This window comes from Cebus imitator, unplaced genomic scaffold (genome assembly GCF_001604975.1).
Source record: "Cebus imitator isolate Cc_AM_T3 unplaced genomic scaffold, Cebus_imitator-1.0 Scaffold74, whole genome shotgun sequence".
NCBI classification, from domain to species: domain Eukaryota; kingdom Metazoa; phylum Chordata; class Mammalia; order Primates; family Cebidae; genus Cebus; species Cebus imitator.
The window spans coordinates 466,391-485,682 of record NW_016107389.1 but is presented as its reverse complement, the minus strand read 5'-3'; the positions used below and the strand labels follow the sequence as shown (position 1 = coordinate 485,682).

Below are 19,292 nucleotides of genomic sequence, written 5' to 3'. Positions count from 1 at the left end.
TTTTTTTTTGAGACAGTCTTGCTCTGTTGCCAGACTGGAGTGCATTGGCAGTATCTTGGCTCGCTGAAGCCTCCACCTCCCAGGTTTAAGTGAATCTCCTGCCTCAACCTCCTGAGTACAGGCACAAACTACCCTGCTTGGCTAATTTTTGTATTTTTAGTAGAGACAGGGTTTTACCATGTTGGCCAGGATGGTCCTCAATCTTGTGATCCACCTGCCTTGGCCTCCCAAAGTGTTAGGACACACACAGTCATTTATAACCTAATATCAGAAGTGATATACTGTAATTTCTGTTGTGTGCTGTTGGTCACACAAATCTGTTGGTACGCTGTGGGAGAGTACTATACAAAGATATGGATACTCGAAGGTAGGGATCATTGTGGGCAGACCCTCTTGGGGGCTAACTACCACACTCCATCTTGGCAGTAACTTGATCTCTTTGTGTTTCTGTTTTCTACAAAAGCAAAATAAAATACAGTGTGATAAGTTGGGAGAACTCCAAACAATTTTTTATTACATCAGTGAGCATAAAATGCAAATCATAGGAAAATGGTATGTGGCAGCAGATGAGGCTTTATGGGAAAGACAGAGTTTGCTACTATGAGTCTTGTATGCATGCAAAGGGGTTTAGGTTTTGGACCATAGTCAATGGGAAGTCATTGAAGAACTATGAGCAACACATAGATTTTTAGATTTCCTTGTAACAATAGGAAGAATATACTGGAAGCTGGGGAAGAAGATAGGAAGACTGTTCACTTTGGGCAGAAAAAAAATGGTTTTGGGTTGTGGCAATGGAGATACACAGAAATGAGAGATAGGATGGAAGATATGGGAATTGGCTAGATATGGAAGATGTGTGTGATTAGAGAGAAGTAGGACTTTGGGAAAATATCTGGATTTCTGAATTGTGTCACCTACAGAGAAAGGCAGTTATTGTTTCTTCTTCCCAGCCTGTCTGCCTTATACTTCCTTTTCTTGTCTTCTTCATGCAGCTAGAACTTTCAGTATAATGTTGAAAAGAAGTGATAAAAGGGGACATCCTTGTCTTGTTCCTGATCTAGTGGAAAAGCTTCAAATTTCTCACCCTTAAGTATGATGTTAGCTGTAGGCTTTCTGGAGAAATTCTTTATCAGCGTACCTGTTACTAGTTTACTGAGAATTTTGATCATTAATAGATGTTGGAGCCACTCTGCCATATTTTTATGTGGATGCACTATAGGCCATTTTAATTTTTATAGCAGTATAGACCATCTGATTGACAAACCTGTGGTTAATTCTTTGACATTTCCATCATTTTCTTAAAACTCAATTAAATGATAGTCATTGAGTGTTTTGCTGCCAGATAGTGAGTAAAAAGAAGTGAACAAGATGAAATACTCTTCCTTTCCTTATACAGCTTGCAGTCTATAAACAGATATAGTTATAATATGGTAAGAGAAATTATGACAGAAATAGGTATTCTATGGAAACATATAGGCCAATCACCCAGACTTGTCTAGAGTTACAGTTAAGGTTGTTAGGAGCTCTTTCAGAGGAAATAATATATAAACTTTCTTGTTCTTTAAATTCCCAAGTGAAAGTTGCTAAGTTAAAGGGAGGCCCACTTTTGTGAGAATTTGGGACTTTAAGAGTTAGCTCCTGAGAGAAAAGAAAGTCTCTTTAAATTTTCCTATAAGGGTTTGAAACTGCTTTTGAATGTTCTAAAGAGATATCTTTGTGCCACTGAGGATAGTTTACTTAAAAAGCTGATGAGAAAATCTTATTAATTAAAGTGGCATCAAAAGACTATTGATCCTACAAAATGCTTAGTAACTGCTAGGCACGGTGGCCCACACCTGTATTCCCAGCACTTTGGGAGGCTGAAGCAGGTGGATCACCTGAGTTCAGGAGCTCTAGACCAGCCTGACCAACATGATGAAAAAAATTAGCTGGGAGTGGTGGCGGGCACCTGTGGTCCCAGCTACTTGGAAAGCTGAGGCAGGAGGACTGCTTGAACCCAGGAGGCGGAGGTTGCAGTAAGCGGAGATTGTGCCATTGCACTCCAGCCTGGACAACAAGAGTGAAACTTAAGTTTCAAAAAAAAAAAAATGCTTAGTAACTATAAAAGAAAAAATTGGTATAATTTGCCTTTAATGAAAAAATTCTATTGCAAAATCTACCATTAAGAAAGTAAAAAGGTAAGCCAAAAGTTGGGAGACTAAATTATTAATACATATCTGACAAAAAAATTTTATCCAGAATATATAAAAAACTTTTACAAATTAATAAGAACAGTAGAAAAATTAACAAAATATTTGAAGAGAATATTCACAAAAGGATATCCAAATTGCCTTTAAACATATGAAAAATTGCTCACCATCATTACTCATCAGGGAAATGCAAATTCAGAACACAGTCATACATGCTCTACATGCTAGAATAGCAAAGTGGAAAAAAATGGAATATATCATAACGTTGGCAAAGAATTGGAGCAACAAAGTTTCTATGCTGCTGGTGGGACTGTAAAATTATACAACCACTTTAGAAGACCATTTACTAATATCTTCTAAAGCTGAATGTTCATCTTCTAAAGCTGAACATTCATATACCCTGTGATCCAGCTATTCCACTCTTGGGTTTATACAAACATATTTGTTCACATGTTCACTAAATGATGAACTAGAAAGTTCATAGCAGCACTATTGGTAGTATTAATGATAAAAAAACCTGTTAACCACTCAATGCTTATCAACACTACAATGGCACAAGTATGGTGTTCACACAATGGAATATTATACATTTATGATAATGAGTGGTCTGATACTACACAGAACAATATGGAAGAATCTTACATACATAGTAACATTAGGGCCAAAAACCAAACACAAAAAATATATACTGTGTGGCTCTGTTTTATGAAGAGCAAAATTAGGAATAAGAAGCCTGCATGGTAAAGAAAGGGAGGGAGCATAAGTGGAGCTTCTAGGTTTGATGGTAATGGTCTTTCTTGATCCAAGTGCATTTGCAGAGGTATGTTGAGTTTTTTAAACTATCTAGCTGTATGCTTTTGATGTATACAGTTTTTTTTGTTATATTTCAATAAAAAGTTTTTTTAAAGTCCTGATTTTAAGTATTGTAAGAAAACCATAATAAAGAGAAAAGCTACACAATCTAGGTTCCATTTTGTTAATCATTATACTTTAAGGTTAAAGAAGTATAAGAGTGGCTCACGCCTGTTATCCTAGCACTTTGGGAGCCCGGGGTGCATGGATCACCTGAGGTTAGGAGTTCAGGACCAGCCTGACTAACATGGTGAAATCCTGTCTCTACTGAAAATAAAAAAAATTAACTGGGCATGGTGGTGCATACCTGTAATCCCAGCTATTTGGGATGCTGAGGCAGGAGAATCACTTGAACCCAGGAGGCGGAGGTTGCAGTGAGCCAAGATTGCACCATTGCACTCCAGCCTGGGCAATAGAGTGAGACTCCATCTCAAAAAAAAAGTACAAGAATAGTCATAGTCATTAGTGTAGATGAAATATAAATGTCTTGAGAGGGTGTATTTTTAGTTTGAAGTGATAGAAATTTTAGAATAATTGGACTTGACTGAGCTAGTATTATTTTCCTCTTATAGTAAAGCAGTGCTTTGAACTTCTAGGACATGCAACATGTTTTCAAGATCTGTTGAGTGATGTGGAATTTTGATGTTTGGGTATATCCACCCCCCCACCAGGGGAAAAAAAAAACCTTGGCAATAACAAAAAAATTGGAATTTTTGAAAATCAAGGACCGTTACATGGTTTTGGTTCTATTGTATATGACTGTGTAAAATATTAGATTTGGTTTTTGTCAATTATAACTCAGCATGACAAACTAGTTAGTACCTCTAAAAGGATGACTAGAAAAGGTTCTGGCCAGGGGTGCTGGCACACACCAGCACTTTGGAAGGCTGAGGTGGGAGGATCACTTGAGCTCAGGAGTTCGAGCCTGGGCAACGTGGTGAAACCCCATCTCTTAAAAAAAAAAAAAAAAAAAAAAAATTAACCGGGTATGGTGACGTCTGCTTTTAGTCCCAGATACTCAGGATGCTGAAGTGGGAGGGTCCTTTGAGCCTGGAAGGTCAAGGCTGCAGTGAACCAAGATCATTTGAGCCTGGGAGATTAAGGCTGCAGTGAACCGAGATCACACTACTACCCTCTAGCCTGGGCTACAGAGTGAGACCCTGTCTCAAAAAATAAAAAGGAAAAAAAAAAGATTTTCTTTTTTAAATCACAAGTGACTTTTTGTTAAGAAAGATGATGAATTAGATCACCTGGGATCGGGAGTTCAAGACCAGCCTGACCAACATGGAGAAACCTTCTCTCTACTAAAAATACGAAATTAGCTGGGCATGCTGGTACATGTCTGTAATCCTAGCTACTCTGGAGGTTGAGGCAGGAGAATTGCTTGAACCCAGGAGGTGGAGGTTGTGGTGAGCTGTGATCGCGTCATTGCACTGCAGCCTGGGCAACAAGAGTGAAACTCCATCTCAAAAAAATAAAAGAAAGAAAGATGATGAATTAAAAGCTTGTTATTAGTTCATTCTTACTCTCAGAGGAGGAAATATAAATAGCTGTTCTTGTGCTTACCTCCCTTCTTATCAAGAGAATGTTCTATTTCTGTAGGACATGGTGACAGAAATACAACAGATAAACATGCCAATCATTACCTGTTGTTCTTTTTTAACAGTCAAGTCCATCATCTCCAGAACCAGCTAGTCTTCCTGCAGAAGATATTAGTGCAAACTCCAATGGCCCAAAACCCACAGAAGTTGTGCTAGATGATGACAGAGAAGATCTTTTTGCAGGTAATTGTCATGTCTTTATTTTTTAATAATGGCCAATTGCAGTATATTTTCTATTAGATAGAAAATATTATCTAGAACAAAACTGAAATGCTGTGTAAAGTGTTAGTGGCAGCTCTTGTAACAACTTAGAAGGATGGGGAATTTCCAGTCACATCACTCTATGAAAAATGTGGACTGTCAAGAGAAGCAAAATGTGGTTCTTTCTGGATTTAAGCATTTGAAAATAAATTATTTATTATAGTTTGATTGGGGGCAGTACTTCGATTCAAAAGATTAATGGTTGTAATACTCTGAGACATAGCAGTGATTGTACTTTTTTATTACTTAGAAGTTGTCACAAAGCAAAATTAAACTGTGAATTTAAAAAGTATTCTGTAATCTTTATGTTTGAAAGCTGTTTTAATAAATTGCTGAACTATTTACTGTCTGTTCCATTTGACCCACTTTTAGGTGAATAATTTGATGCTTAAGGAATTTGTTTTTTATATATGGGCAGGATGTGGTTTAATTCATCCTAACTTAAAAAGAAGAAGGACTCTCTTAAACAATTATGTGCTTTAAAATTAAAATTAATGTTTTAATATAAAAAGCAACGTCTTCCTTAAAATTAGTGACATGAAAAGTGAAAATGGTAAATTTTATTTTCTGTGTTTTTTATAGCCTAATTTACCAGAACTGGCTTTCATTGAGTTAAAACTTAATATGGGTGGATTCTTTTGTGGCTTATAAGCTTGAGATGTTCACGCTAAACATTTTTAATTTGTAAGATTGAGACTTCACACTAATCTGTGAGATATGCCTCCCTCAAACCTTGCTATACTATTGGCACATTATTCATCTCACATGAAAAAGAAAAAAAGATTAAAAAATTAATAATTATGTACTTAACTTTTATAGTGATTCAGTATTCAAACCGTTCTGTGTTTTTGTACAAATATGTTTGAAGATAAAAATCCTCCACAAAAATCCATTTAATTTCCAGCTTGATTCATTCCATGAGAAGTTGTCACTGCAGATTAATTCACATATTTTATTATGTTACAAAATTAAAAGTATGATGCCAAATATCAGTCATGTTCTCTTTTTGAAATTTTAAGCCACCTAACAACGTAGAATCAAAATCACAGTTAACCAGAGTTTTAGTATTTCAGTATTTGTTATTGTGTCCTTTCATTGACTTTTTTTCAGGCAATCTTTCAAAGTTGTTTCATGGTATTTGTATTTTAAGCTAAAAGATGACACAAACTCTTTCTCTGTTAAGCAGCTTCTTATCTAAAATTCTGTGTATTCTTTTAATAGTATAAGGTCATACATAGAGGTTTTAAATTATCCATTTTATTAAAGATTCCTTCACTCTATAATCTCAGAATTCTGTGTAGATGAATACATTTAAACCTTACTGTAACAGGAGAACTAGTGGCTCATGCCTGTAATCCCAGCACTTTAGGAGGCTGAGGTAGGTGGATCACCTGAGGTCAGGAGTTTGAGACCAGCTGGCCAACATAGTGAAACCCCACCTCTGCTAAAAATACAAAACATTAGCCAGGCGTGGTGGCGCATGCCTGTAATCCCAGCTACTTGGGAGTCTGAGACAAAGGAATCGCCTGAACCCAGGAAGTGAAGGTTACAGTTAGCCGAGATGGCACCTTGCACTCCAGCCTGTGGGACAAGAGCAAAACAGGACTGTGTCTGTGTGTGTTTGTGTACATGCAAAGTTGTTTTTTTTTTTTTTTAACAGTATGCACAGCTAGCTGATCAAAGAGTTAGCCAAATGAGGACTATACAGTGATATTTGCCCCTGAACTTGATTAGAAAAAATTTTTTAAAAAAATACAGGGTCTCTGTCACCCAAGCTGGGGCATAGTGGCACCATCATAGCTCATAGCAGATTCGAACTCCTGGGCACAAACAATTCTCCCACCCCTGCTTCTCAAGTAGCTAAGACTATAGACATGTGCCACCATACTTGGCTAATTTATTCATGTTTTGTAGAGATGGGGTCTTGCTATGTTGCCCAGGCTGGTCTTGAACTCCTGGCTTCAAACAATCCTCCCACCTGGACCTCCCAAAGTATTGGGATTACAGGTGTGAGCCATTGAGCCCAGCCAGAAAAATCTTTATAGTGTTTTATTCTACTTAGCAGTCTATACTAAATTCAGTGAATCAAATACGGTGAATGTTAGTGTTTGCTTAAAAAAGAGAGAGAGCTGGGAACTAAGGAACAATAAACACAGTCATCTGTCTCCTGATTGAAGACCTAATCTGATCATTTTTGTGTGAGTGAATGAATGAATATTACACTTGGTTCTTATTCATAATACACTTTAGCAGTTGTAGCATTCCTCCTTCTATGGAGGAGTATGGGTCTAGAAAACTATAATAGAGAGCAGCATGTGTTACTGAGATGGTGAAAACTATTGTCCAGTAATAAGAAACCTGTACTTTGCTTCTCTTATACCAGAGGAGAAAATATAGATACTGCTCTATTGACATTGACATAATCGATTTATACTTGTCTCAAAGTATGTCTTGAAGAAAAAGTTAATTTTATAGTTAGCACCTATGAGATATCTTCCTGAACCTTTAAAGGTTCAGGAAGTTTGCTTTAAATTAGACCTTGTGAATAATATGTTGGTTTACTTAAGCTAAAAGTGTCATGAAGAAAATTTAAGACAGATTATATATTAGTGTGTTGAATCTAAATCCTACAGTTTTTGAACGAAGCAGCCTGTTAGTGTAAGTAACACAAAACCCAGTATCAGTAAAGTAAAATGTGATTAAAAAGTTTAAATGACTTTATCTGTACTGATTTCTCAATAAAGGTACCATCTCTCACGATATTTTGTCTATGAGTCTGTTGCCAAATAACAGTGCCTCTTTCAAATTCTGGGGTATTTGTTTTGTTTGGTGCTTCTTGTTTTACTTATTGTTGTAAAGATCTCATACCTCCTAGCTTTGATACACTGCTTTTTTACTGTATCATATTCCTCATTGGTTTCATTTCTTTGCAAAAAGAGTAATGAATACCAGCAATCATCACAGCCTGAAGTTGCATATAAGCTTTTATTTTGTTATAACCTGTTTCAGCATCTATAGTCCATTTTCCCTCCTCTGGTTACCGTAGTTTGAAAGATTTTTAGTTATTGATCATTTTCACTTTTAATATGAAAAAGTAAAGTGATCTATACCAAATAAGGCTCTCATCAACATGAGATAATCAGTAAGAATAGCTTAATAAAATATTAACATGTGTAACCTTATTTCAGGTAAACATGCTATTATTGCTTTACCTTGAGGTATTAAAATTAGAATGGGTCACTGACTATCATTAACACCATCTAAGAATCTAAGAACCTCAGGTTAGAAACCACTGGTCTGATCCTGCGTTTTCCTTGAAGGCCTGTCTTCCTTTCATAGTATCAATTCTACAAATCAGCAAATTGTAGTTTACATTATGCCCACCAATTGTAATTTACCCTTTTCCTGGCTCTGCTTTTTGCATATGTCATTATTCCATTTTCGTGGAATTCTTCCCTCATTTTTTCTCTACCCATCTCAATCTTCTCAGCTCCATTTTATAAACTGTTCCTTATTTTTGTCTCCCGTCTCAACTCAAATTGTAGTGTTTGTTTGGTAGTTCGTATAGTAATTGAATTTCTTGTAACATTCTTTTCATTGTTTTCCTGGCTATTATTTAACTCTTTTATTATTATTTAACATCCCACATGTTTGTGTCTTGTTTTCCCCAACTAGATTATAAACTCTCTGAGAATAGGTATGATATTTTACTTTTTTTGTGTTTTTCCATTATACTTAGCACAGTGTTACACAGCCTGTAGATGTTCAGTTTATTGATTTGGTTTGATTTTTAAAAATTATTAGTACTAGATTTTTCAAGTGAGTGGGTATTTTAATTTAAAACCTAAATACCTGTTTGCTTTGTGTTATATGTGTGTGTCCAACTAATATCCAATAACCTTTAGCAATTAATTGCTTTAGATTACTAACTTTGTGGGTTTTCCATAGCCAGTTTTTAATCCAAGTTGAAATACTTCTGGGCAGACTTCTGCCATAAAATTTTTGTTTATATGTATAAAATAATCATAATATTAGTGTGAATACATATTTGAAAGGTAAGTTACCACATATATGTTACAAATCCAAACACAAATGTGGAATCATTTACATCATTGCTTTTCTTTCAGCCTTATCCCTACCACTAGTGTAGATAATTAAGCTAACTTAATAGGATTCTTTCTAAAACTAACAAAGTTACAGTTGGTTTTAACTTTATGATAAAGGAAGGATGCATAAAATTCCTTTGTGACAATTATTTTTAAATGACATTTTCGATATTTGTGGGTAATATAAAAATATTTTTTTATAATCCATTAACTGCTATGTAGAATATGGGGGGTTTTGTTGCCAGTGTTCTTAACTAATTTGTTTAATCTATGTCTAGAAGCCACAGAAGAAGTTTCTTTGGACAGCCCTGAAAGGGAACCTATCCTCTCCTCGGAACCTTCTCCTGCAGTCACACCTGTCACTCCTACTACACTCATTGCTCCTAGAATTGAATCAAAGAGTATGTCTGCTCCCGTGATCTTTGATAGATCCAGGGAAGAGGTACAGGAAAGTGTATTCTAAATTAATATGTAAATATATACGTTTTTCCCCCCACCCAACATCACTCTCCTGTTAGTCATTTCTAATCAAAGCCTTTCAGACATTTTGGGAAAAGAACATTGAACTAAGTAAGTTATGGGATCTGGCTTCTAATTTTATCTCCCCCATTCTACCCAGTGACCTGGGCATATCATCTACCTTCTTAAGTTGAAGGAGTTTGTCATTTCTGACTTTATGATGATAGTTTGTGTTTCCCCAGGTTCCTCTGTTGGTCAGATGGTATATAAAAGTGCTTTGAAAATGGTTAATCACAGAAAAGTGATATTTTGAGTAAATTTATTTGATAAAATTTTCAATAAATACTGTTAATACTTAAAGGTTGCTATTGAAAAAGAAGGGGGAATATATATCAGTTAAAGGTACATTCTCTTAATTTGGCATTAATTTCTGACAAGGTGAATTTGGAAAAGAAAAATTATGTGGAGGTTATTTTAATGGCAGTTATATATTTAAAAGTTATTCATGGAAATATGTCATTAAGATGACCATAATTTAGTAACAACAACACCAAAAAAATATGAATAATCTCACAAACATATTAAGGGAAAGAAGTAAGACATAGAAGAATACTATATAATTATAATATATGAACTTTAAAAGCAGGTATAACTAAGGTACGATGTTGGATGTCTGGGAAGTGGTTATGTTGGCAGGTAAAGAATGTAGGTACAGTGGCTCATGCCTGTAATCTCAGCACTTTGGGAGGCCAAGGCGGGCAGATCACAAGGTCAGGTGGTCGAGACCCGCCTGACCAACATGGTGAAACCCCGTCTCTACTAAAAATACAAAAATTAGCTGGGCATGGTGGCTCATGCCTGTAATACCAGCTACTCAGGAGACTGAGGCAGGTGAATTGCTTGAACCCAGGAAGCAGAGGTTGCAGTGAGCCGAGATCATGCCACTGAACTACAGCCTGAGAGACAGAGTGAGACTCTGTCTCAAAAAAAAAAAAAAAAAAAAAAAAGAATGGGTTGTTACTGGAGGGGAAGCATAAGAGGGCCTCCTGGGCTGTAGTGATGATGCTTATTTCTGATCTAGGTTCTGGTTACAAAGATGTGTTCACTTTATGAAGGTTTACTGAACTGTACACTTAGAATTTATATACTTTTTATATAATGATTTTTCAAAGTTTTACTTTAAAAATATCTAAGAAGACAACCTTGAAATAAAATAAGTATGGTTAGAAACACTTTTCATTTAGAGAGTGTTAGGCTATTAATAATTGCTTTCAAAAATTCACAAAGTTGAATAATCTCTGAGCTTTCTGCTTGAGAATAATGAAGCTTTCCTGCAGAGCTACTGTTTGGATTGTTTATTTATAATGGCATTTACAAGGGCTTCTATGAAGTCTCATAGGGTTATCATTTTTCCCACTTACTGCTTTTTCAATGAGGTGTATAGTGCTTTCCTTGGCTTCCAGAAGAACGTTTATTAGATAATTAGAGAAATCTTGATGCTAAAGTTGCTTTTCAGTATAATCACTTATGCTGGTTTGTAAGGTTCTGCTGGTGAGAGTAGTGACTACCTACCTCCTTGTTTTTAGAGTAGAGATACAACTTAGAAAAATGCTAGTATTAAAATTAAGGTCGTAATTTTTAAATCTGAATCTGAAGATTCAGCGTATAGAACAAAAAATTCCACAGTATTTGTACAAAAAGTCTAAAACATTTTTTCTACATCTGAGGAATTATAAAAACACAAGATTTTGGGCCAGTCACAGTGGCTCACGCCTATAATCCCAGCACTTTGGGAGGCCAAGGCAGGCAGATCACCTGAGGTCAGGAGTTCGAAACCAACCTGGCCAACATAGTGAAACCTCGTCTCTACTAAAAATACAAAAATCACCCAGGTGTGGTGGCAGACACCTGTAATCCCAGCTACTTGGGAGGCTGAGGCATGAGAATTGCTTAAACTCGGGAGGCGGAGGTTACAGTGAGCTGAGGTTGAGCCACAGCACCTGGGCAACAGAGTGAGACTGTGTCTTTAAAAAAAAAATTGTTACTTCTCCAAATGGTCTTCTGTGTGCATGTGTGTGTGTATGTGTGTGTGTGTGTGTGTGTGTGTGTGTGTGTGTGTGTGTATTTTATTTACAAAGTCAAGAAATGTGAAAGTTTTCATTGTCTTTCAGAAATGAAGTGCTGAGTGGCTAAATTATTGGTTGTGACAGTGACTCTTACAGAAAATAGATGACAAAAATTAGTTTAATATCATGACAATAAATTATAATATTTAATGCCAAAAAAATTATACTTTCTAGATTGAAGAAGAAGCAAATGGAGATATTTTTGACATAGAAATTGGTGTATCAGATCCAGAGAAAGTCGGTGAGTCAATATTTATTGTATTTTGTATTCACTTTTTATTAATTTGGTGGTTTTGTACTGTTTTTCTTAATACATCGGTATAGTATTAAATGATTTTTATTTTTATGCATGTGATTTTAATAGCAGTGTTTGACTTTTTTTGTAGGTGATGGCATGAATGCCTATATGGCATATAGAGTAACAACAAAGGTGAGCTTCTGTGCTTTTAAAAAAAGTATTGAGCCCTCACTATGTGTAGTATGAGGATATGGCTATGATTAAGGTAGAAGTGATCCCTGTCTTTATAAAGGTTACCACATAATAAAGATTGCCAAGAAGTGATTACAACGAGTTGTAAGTAGTTTGATATGTAGCGTGTTCAGTGAGAGTATGCAGGATGGGACCTAATTTAGACCTCAGGATGCCTAAGCCAAGACATAGGTGTGGGAAATGATAGGGAAGGAGAGGGGGAGGAAGAAGAATGCGTGTTCCAGGTGAGGAATTTGCTTGTGCAAAAGTCAAGAAAGCATTATGCTTTCTAGAATCTCTAAGAAGTGATGCAAGATTGAATTGTTTGGCAGTAAGCCTTTGTCTATAATGAGCAGCCACATTTTAAGGAGTTTGGCTTCATTCCTAAGTATAATGGAGAGCCATTAAAGAAGTTCAAAGCTTCCACAGGAGGCCTACACGCTGCTGCTTGTGCTGCCCCCATGTCTCTAGTGATCCCTGAAAAGTTCCAGCATATTTTGCAAGTACTCAACACCAACATCGATATGCGGTAGAAAATAGCTTTTGCCATCACTGCCATTAAGGGTGTGGGCTGAAGATACACTCATGTGGTGTTGAAGAAAGCAGACATTAACCTCACCAAGAGGGCGAGACAACTCGCTGAGGATGAGGTGGTACATGTGATCACCATTGTGCAGAATCCACGCCAGTACAAGATCCCAGACTTGTTCTTGAACAGACAAAAGGATGTAAAGGATGGAAAATATAGCCAGGTCCTTGCCAGTGGTCTGGACAACAATCTCCGTGAAGACCTGGAACGACTGAAGAAGATTCTGGCCCATAGAGGGCTTCGCCACTTCTGGGACCTTCGTGTCCGAGGCCAGCACACCAAGACCACTGGCTGCCATGGCTGTATCCAAGAAGAAATAAGTCTTTAGGCCTTGTCTGTTAATAAATAGTTTATATACCCCAAAAAAAATAAAAGAGTGTGGCACAATTAGGTTTTTGTTTTAGAAAGATTTCTTTGGCCTCAGCGTGAATTGGCAGGGTCAAAATAGAGATCATAATTTCCAGTTAAAAGGACACTGTAATGATTAAAGGATTGTAGGCCTTCAAATCTTAAAAGAGAGTGTCTTTCACAGCAATTCTAGCTATGAGCTGTAATACTTTATATTAAGAAAATGGTCCTGGAGATGAGCAAAATAACTGGCTTCTTGGGTTAATGTAGGAGGTAGAATTGACAGGACTTGGATATAAGGGGTGAGGAAGGAGAGGGATGCCTGTTACTGACTAGAGGGACTTTGCAACTGTGAGAGTTATCCACGGAGAAAGGCAACACAGGCAGGAACACAGTGAGAGTAGGGATGACAGTTGTTAATTCATAGGGTAAATATTCATTAAACACCTACCATGGTGTCAAGCTTTATTGCAAGCACTAGGTTATAGTAGTAAACAATACAGACAAGGGTGGTGTCTTATAGAACTTGTGTTTCAGCAGGGGGAAATATGGTGAGTTTGAAGTGCCAATGAGATTTAAGTGGAGAGGTATTTGGATATATTGGACTGAAGCTTTCAAAGATATCTGGCCCCAATGTAAATATTTAAGAATTTTTAGCATAGAGTGTGAATAAGATCAGTTAAGATAGAATAATGCAAATACTTTTTTGTCCTATTAAGTTTCTGTAAAATACATCTATGATTTAGATTTTTTTAGTTTAAAATCTCTATACCACACTAATTAGATACTCTGCATTCTTTTGCAAGGTAGATATATGTGTGTGCTCACAATTATGTATAACATTAACTGGTGAAATACTGCTTACTATTCAAAACTTGAAATACTTCTTCACTTGTAGACATCTCTTTCCATGTTCAGTAAGAGTGAATTTTCAGTGAAAAGAAGATTCAGCGACTTTCTTGGTTTGCACAGCAAATTGGCAAGCAAGTATTTACACATTGGTTATATTGTGCCACCAGCTCCAGAAAAGAGTATAGTAGGTAAGCACAAATTTTCAAAAATTAATTTTTGTTACTATTACTAGTTCAGTTTTAACTGTATGGATTTGTGGATTTCATAATCATTCACTGATTATGAAACATTTTATAATGTGTAGAGATAATTGAATTTAAATGTTTCATTTATACTAATCATGCATGGATTGAAGAATGTATAGATAATAGTTTTATTTTCTAATACCTGAGGATTTTTATTTAAGTAATACAATAATGTTAAATATTGGGTTAAACCAGGTATGGTGGCTCACACCTGTAATCTCAGCACTTTGGGAGGCCAAGGTGGGACGATCACTTGAGGTTAGGAGTTTGAGACCAGCCTGGCCAACATGGTAAAACTCCTGCCTCTAGTAAAATACAAAAATTGGCCAGGCATGATGACACATGCCAGTAATGCCAGCTACTCGGGGGACTGAGGCAGGAGAATCACTTGAACTCAGGAGGCAGAGGTTGCAGTGAGCTGAGATCATGCCACTGCACTCCAGCATGGGTAACAGAGTGAGACTCTGTCTCAAAAAAAAAAAAAAAAAAAAAAAAAAAAAAAAATAAAAAAAAAAAAAAAATTGGGTTGAAATTTACCAAGTTAAAAGCAGTTTGAAACCCTAACCTTTCAGGTCATTAGATTACTGTTTTACTGAATGACAATCAGATAATACTTAATATTATTAATATGTTAACATTTTTCCAAGGGATGGAGGTGTTTAACTAACCTCAGGTATACACTAACCTTGGCTCATATAAGAACTGTTTAAACTCATCTTAGTTCACTTTGTACCTCAATTTAATGTTTAAAAACATTTCTACTTCTATAAGCAATAAAGATTTAGTTAAGAAAATGCAGAAAACTACAAAAGAGGAGGGTACTTCTATAGTCCCACCATTAAAAGACATCTGTCGTCTCTCAAAATTTTGTAGTATTTTATTCAACGCCTTTTCAGTCGTAGGTTTTTATTTACCTTTTCCTTTTTTTTCCTTTAAGGTAATTTTCTTCTCTGTATTGTTCACAATTTTAGTACATGTGCTGCTGAAGTGAGCACTACCATTACTTTTATTTATACTTAGATTAATCTGAAAGTTTTTTCTTATTTTCTTTTTCTTTTTCCTTTTTTTTTTTTTNTGGAGTACAAGTGGCTTGATCTTGGCTCACTGCAACCTCTGCCTCCCAAAGTGATTCTCCTGTCTCAGCCTCCTGAGTAGCTGGGATTATAGGCACATGCCACCACACACAGCTAATTTTTGTATTTTTAGTAGAGATGACGTTTCATCATGTTGGCCAGGCTGGTCTTGAACCCCCAACCTCAGGTGATCCTCTCGCCTTGACAGCGCTCCTCCTACCTCAGCCTCCCAAAGTGCTGGGATTATAGGAGTGAGCCACCTCGCTTGGCCAATCTGAAAGATTTTTTTTTTTTTTTTTTTTTTTGACAGAGTCTTGCTCCATTACTGCTGGAGTGCAGTGGCACAATCTTGGCTCATTGCAACTTCCACTTCCCCTCCCTCCCTGGGTTCAAGCAATTCAGCCTCCCATGTAGCTGGGACTATAGGCATGTGCTAATTTTTGCATTTTGAGTAGAGACAGGGTTTCACCATGTTGGCTAGGGTGGTGTCCATCTCTTGACCTCATGATCTGCCTGCCTCGGCCCCCCAAAGTGCTGGGATTATAGGTGTGAGCCATGACACCTGGCATGAAAGGTTTTTAAAATGAATTCTGCTAGCTGTGCACTGTGGCTCATGGCTGTAATCCCAGCACTTTGGGAGGCCGAGATAGGCAGATCACCTGAGATCAGGAGTTTGAGACCAGCCTGGCCAACATAGTGAAACACCTGCTGTCTCTACAAAAATACAAAAATTAGCCAAGCATAGTGGCTGAAGCCTGTAACCCAGCTACTGGGAGGCTGAGGCCAGAGAATCACTTGAACCGGGAGGTGGAAGTTGCAGTGAGCTAAGATTGCGCCATTGCACTCCAGGCTGAGCAACTGAAAAAGATTCCGTACCAAAAAAAAAAATTTTTTTTTTGCTGATTTCCCCACCCCCCCCCACAAGCTGGTCTCAAACTCCTAGCCCCAACCAGTCCTCCTGCCTGGCCTCCCAAAGGGGTGGGATTACAGACCGGAGCCGTCATGCTCAGCCAAATTTTGCGGATTTTTAAATTATTGTTTTTACCTTTTTAAACATTAGGTTTAAAAAGCAATGTTACTCGTACCTGTTATGGTTTCAACACCTAACGTATTTATATGAATTTGTTATATTCTTTTTTTTATAATTCAAAAATTGCGTTGAGTGGTTCTTTAACTTTTTGGTCTTTCAAGACCTTTTTTGTGTTCTTAAAATTTATTGAGCACCCTAAAGAGTTTTTGCTTATGTGGGCTGTATTTATGGACAATTCCTTTGAAAACGTATTTTTAATAATTCATTTAAAAATCACAATAAATTTATTATGTGTGAAACATTTTGTGAAATAAATGCTGTAAGACAAATTTAATGATGAGAGTGCCTTGCTTTCTTTTCTTCTACCTTTTTGGAAATCTTTTTAATTTCTGGCTTAATAGAGGATAATTGTATTCTTGTATCTGCTTCTGTACTCAATTTGTTTTGAAATAACACATCATATTACCTTTGTAAAACTACACTGAACATTCATGAAATAATGCGAGTAAAAAAAAAACAAATAGCTTAATATTATGAAATAGACTTTGTGCCCACCCACCTACCTCCCTTAAGGGTCTCTGAATCCCCCCTAGGATTATTAACGTCTTTTTTTGACTTCATCATGCAACATTTTTACATACCAAAAGAGGTAAAACAATATATTATTTTATCTCATTTTGATAGCTGTATATGCTAGTTAATCCTTACATGTTGACCAAAAAAACTTAAAAACTAAATTTTCATGCCTAAGATCATGTTTCCAACTGATTTTCTTCCTTAATAATCTTCAGCATTCCATGAATTATTGCAATATAATAAATACCGCATGTAAATTCAAAGTAGAAGTTAGAAACTAAATCCTAAGAGCATCCTTTTCTATTACTGATTCTGACTGGCTCCAGATGTTAATAGGGGACAGTGACACAGTTATATTTATGTTAAATGACCAAGCTAGCCTGTTACAAAACTATCCATTAAAGCAGTGGTCCCCAACCTTTTTAGCACCAGGAACAGGTTTCATGGAAGACAATTTTTCTACAGATGGGGTTGGGGTAGGGCATGGATTCAGGATGAAACTGTTCCACCTCAGATCATCAGGCACTGTATTCTCATGAGGAGCACACAACCTAGATCCCTTACATGCCCAGTTCATAGGGTTCACACTCGTATGAGAGTCTAATGCCACTGCTGATATGACAGGAAGCATAGCTTATCTCCTGCTGTGTAGCCCACTTCCTAACAGGTCATGGACCAGTACTGGTTCATGACCTAGGGTTTTGGGGACTCCTGGGTTAAAGCATAGGAATAACTAACATTCACTGAATGCTTACTGTGCTAATGTACTGTGTTAAGTACTTTATGTGCATATGTGCATTCTATCAGTTGATCCTCACAACAAGTTTATGAGGTTAACTTATTATCTTTATTTAATGGGCAAGGAAACAAAGGTTAATCAAGGTTATGTAACATGCCCCAAGTCATTGAACTAAGTGACAGAGCTGATCTTTGAATGTAGGCTATCTCCAGACCCTTTACTTTTAATCACTCTGAATATTCTTCTATTCTGTATCCTAATTTCATTATGGTTATTTCAATACAATTATAGTTTGCTTGAATTTTTTAGCTGAAATGGAAAACTTTTCAATTTTTAAAAATAACATAACGCTATGTTATTATAGAGTAATCTAAAACACACTTAAGTCTGGTCAACATAGTAAGACCCCATCTCTACAAAAAAAATTGACAGATTAGCTGGGCATGGTGACATGCACCTGTGGCCCTAGCTACTCAGGAGGCAGAGGTAAGAGAATCCTTTGAGCTGAGGAGTTTGAGGCTGCAGTAAACTATGATCAAGCCAATGCACTCCAGCCTGGTTATAAGAGCAAGAACAAAATTTATTTTGTTCTTGTAGTAGCTGGGACTACAGGTGTGCCACCATGCCCAGCTAATTTTTTATTTTTTAGAGATAGGATCTCACTGTGTTGCCCAGGCTAGTCTCAAATTCCTGGGCTTAAACCATTCCCCCTGCCCTGCAGGTTTGGTTCAGTCCCAAACTGTTGAAATTACACGAATGAGCCACCAAACCCAACTGGAACAAATTTAATGTGGATTAAATTGTTTAAAACTTATAAATATACACCACCATTCCAAAAAGGATTTCAGGCAACTACATGTAATACAGTTTATATAGAGGGAAATTATCAGGAAAAATAAATGTAGTCAAATAGTAATATGAAGCCAAGCAAAACAGTTTCCTCCCAGTATGGTAAAGTCTTGAACAGTTATTAAAGGTGGGTGACAACTTGATCTTTGAACTTCTAATTACATAGCTGGTGGTTTTCAAGTAACTTACACTTACAGCCGAGGGGTATGGAAAAAGTCGTACTTCTCTTTCCTGGGAAGCTTTATAACTGCCACTGAAGGGAGAAGAGTGTTCATGAACACGTAACTGTTACTACTTTGGTAGGACCCTAGTTGACTTAAGAACACTATTTCATGTAAACTGTTAGAACAACAAAGTTGAAAAGTATTAAAAGTTAACTGGTTAGGATAGGTTGTTTGGGTTTTTTTTTTTATTTTATTGGTCACTATGTCCCTTAACAATTACTTCTAAAAAGTAGAGTAGATAGAAGGTCTTTAACTTCAGTGAAGAATTACACAATGGTGAAATTTTTTTCAGGAAAATAGTTTGTGAAACAGTTCACATCCCATATCCAGTAGTTCAGTCAGAGGTAATTTTAGGTGTCTAAGTTTTCCTTTTCAAGCCACTGTATTTCATTGGAATTTTGTTAAACAAAACATTATTAGGTGATAATTAATGTAACAAACTGAAGATGTACCAAACTGAAAAATTGTATGGTTTTATATAACCCGTTTTTAAAAGGCTTTATTGGAATATAAATTATATACCATATTATATCCATTTAAAGTGTCTAGGTCGGGTGTGGTGGCACATGCCTGTAATCCCAGCACTTTGGGAGACTGAGGCGGGTGGATCATGAGGTCAAGAGATCGAGACCATCCTGGTCAACACGGTGAAACCCCGTCTCTACTAAAAACTACAAAAAATTAGCTGGGCATGGTGGCGCGTG

The 19,292-nt window shown here is 36.6% G+C and overlaps 1 protein-coding gene and 2 pseudogenes across 2 annotated transcripts in view; all 3 read left to right on the top strand.

The window, feature by feature from the left end:
• SNX2 (sorting nexin 2) overlaps positions 1-19,292 on the top strand; it is a 50,581-nt gene that overhangs the window by 8,581 nt on the left and 22,708 nt on the right. For both annotated transcript variants that reach the window (XM_017531849.1, XM_017531850.2), the window contains exons 2-6: positions 4,708-4,825; positions 9,288-9,451; positions 11,769-11,835; positions 11,981-12,024; positions 13,899-14,040. In XM_017531849.1, the coding sequence (XP_017387338.1) occupies positions 4,708-4,825; positions 9,288-9,451; positions 11,769-11,835; positions 11,981-12,024; positions 13,899-14,040 (535 nt within the window). The remainder of the gene's footprint in view (positions 1-4,707; positions 4,826-9,287; positions 9,452-11,768; positions 11,836-11,980; positions 12,025-13,898; positions 14,041-19,292) is intronic.
• LOC119471802 lies at positions 5,536-5,669 on the top strand (annotated as a pseudogene).
• On the top strand, positions 12,031-13,892 carry LOC108306776 (annotated as a pseudogene).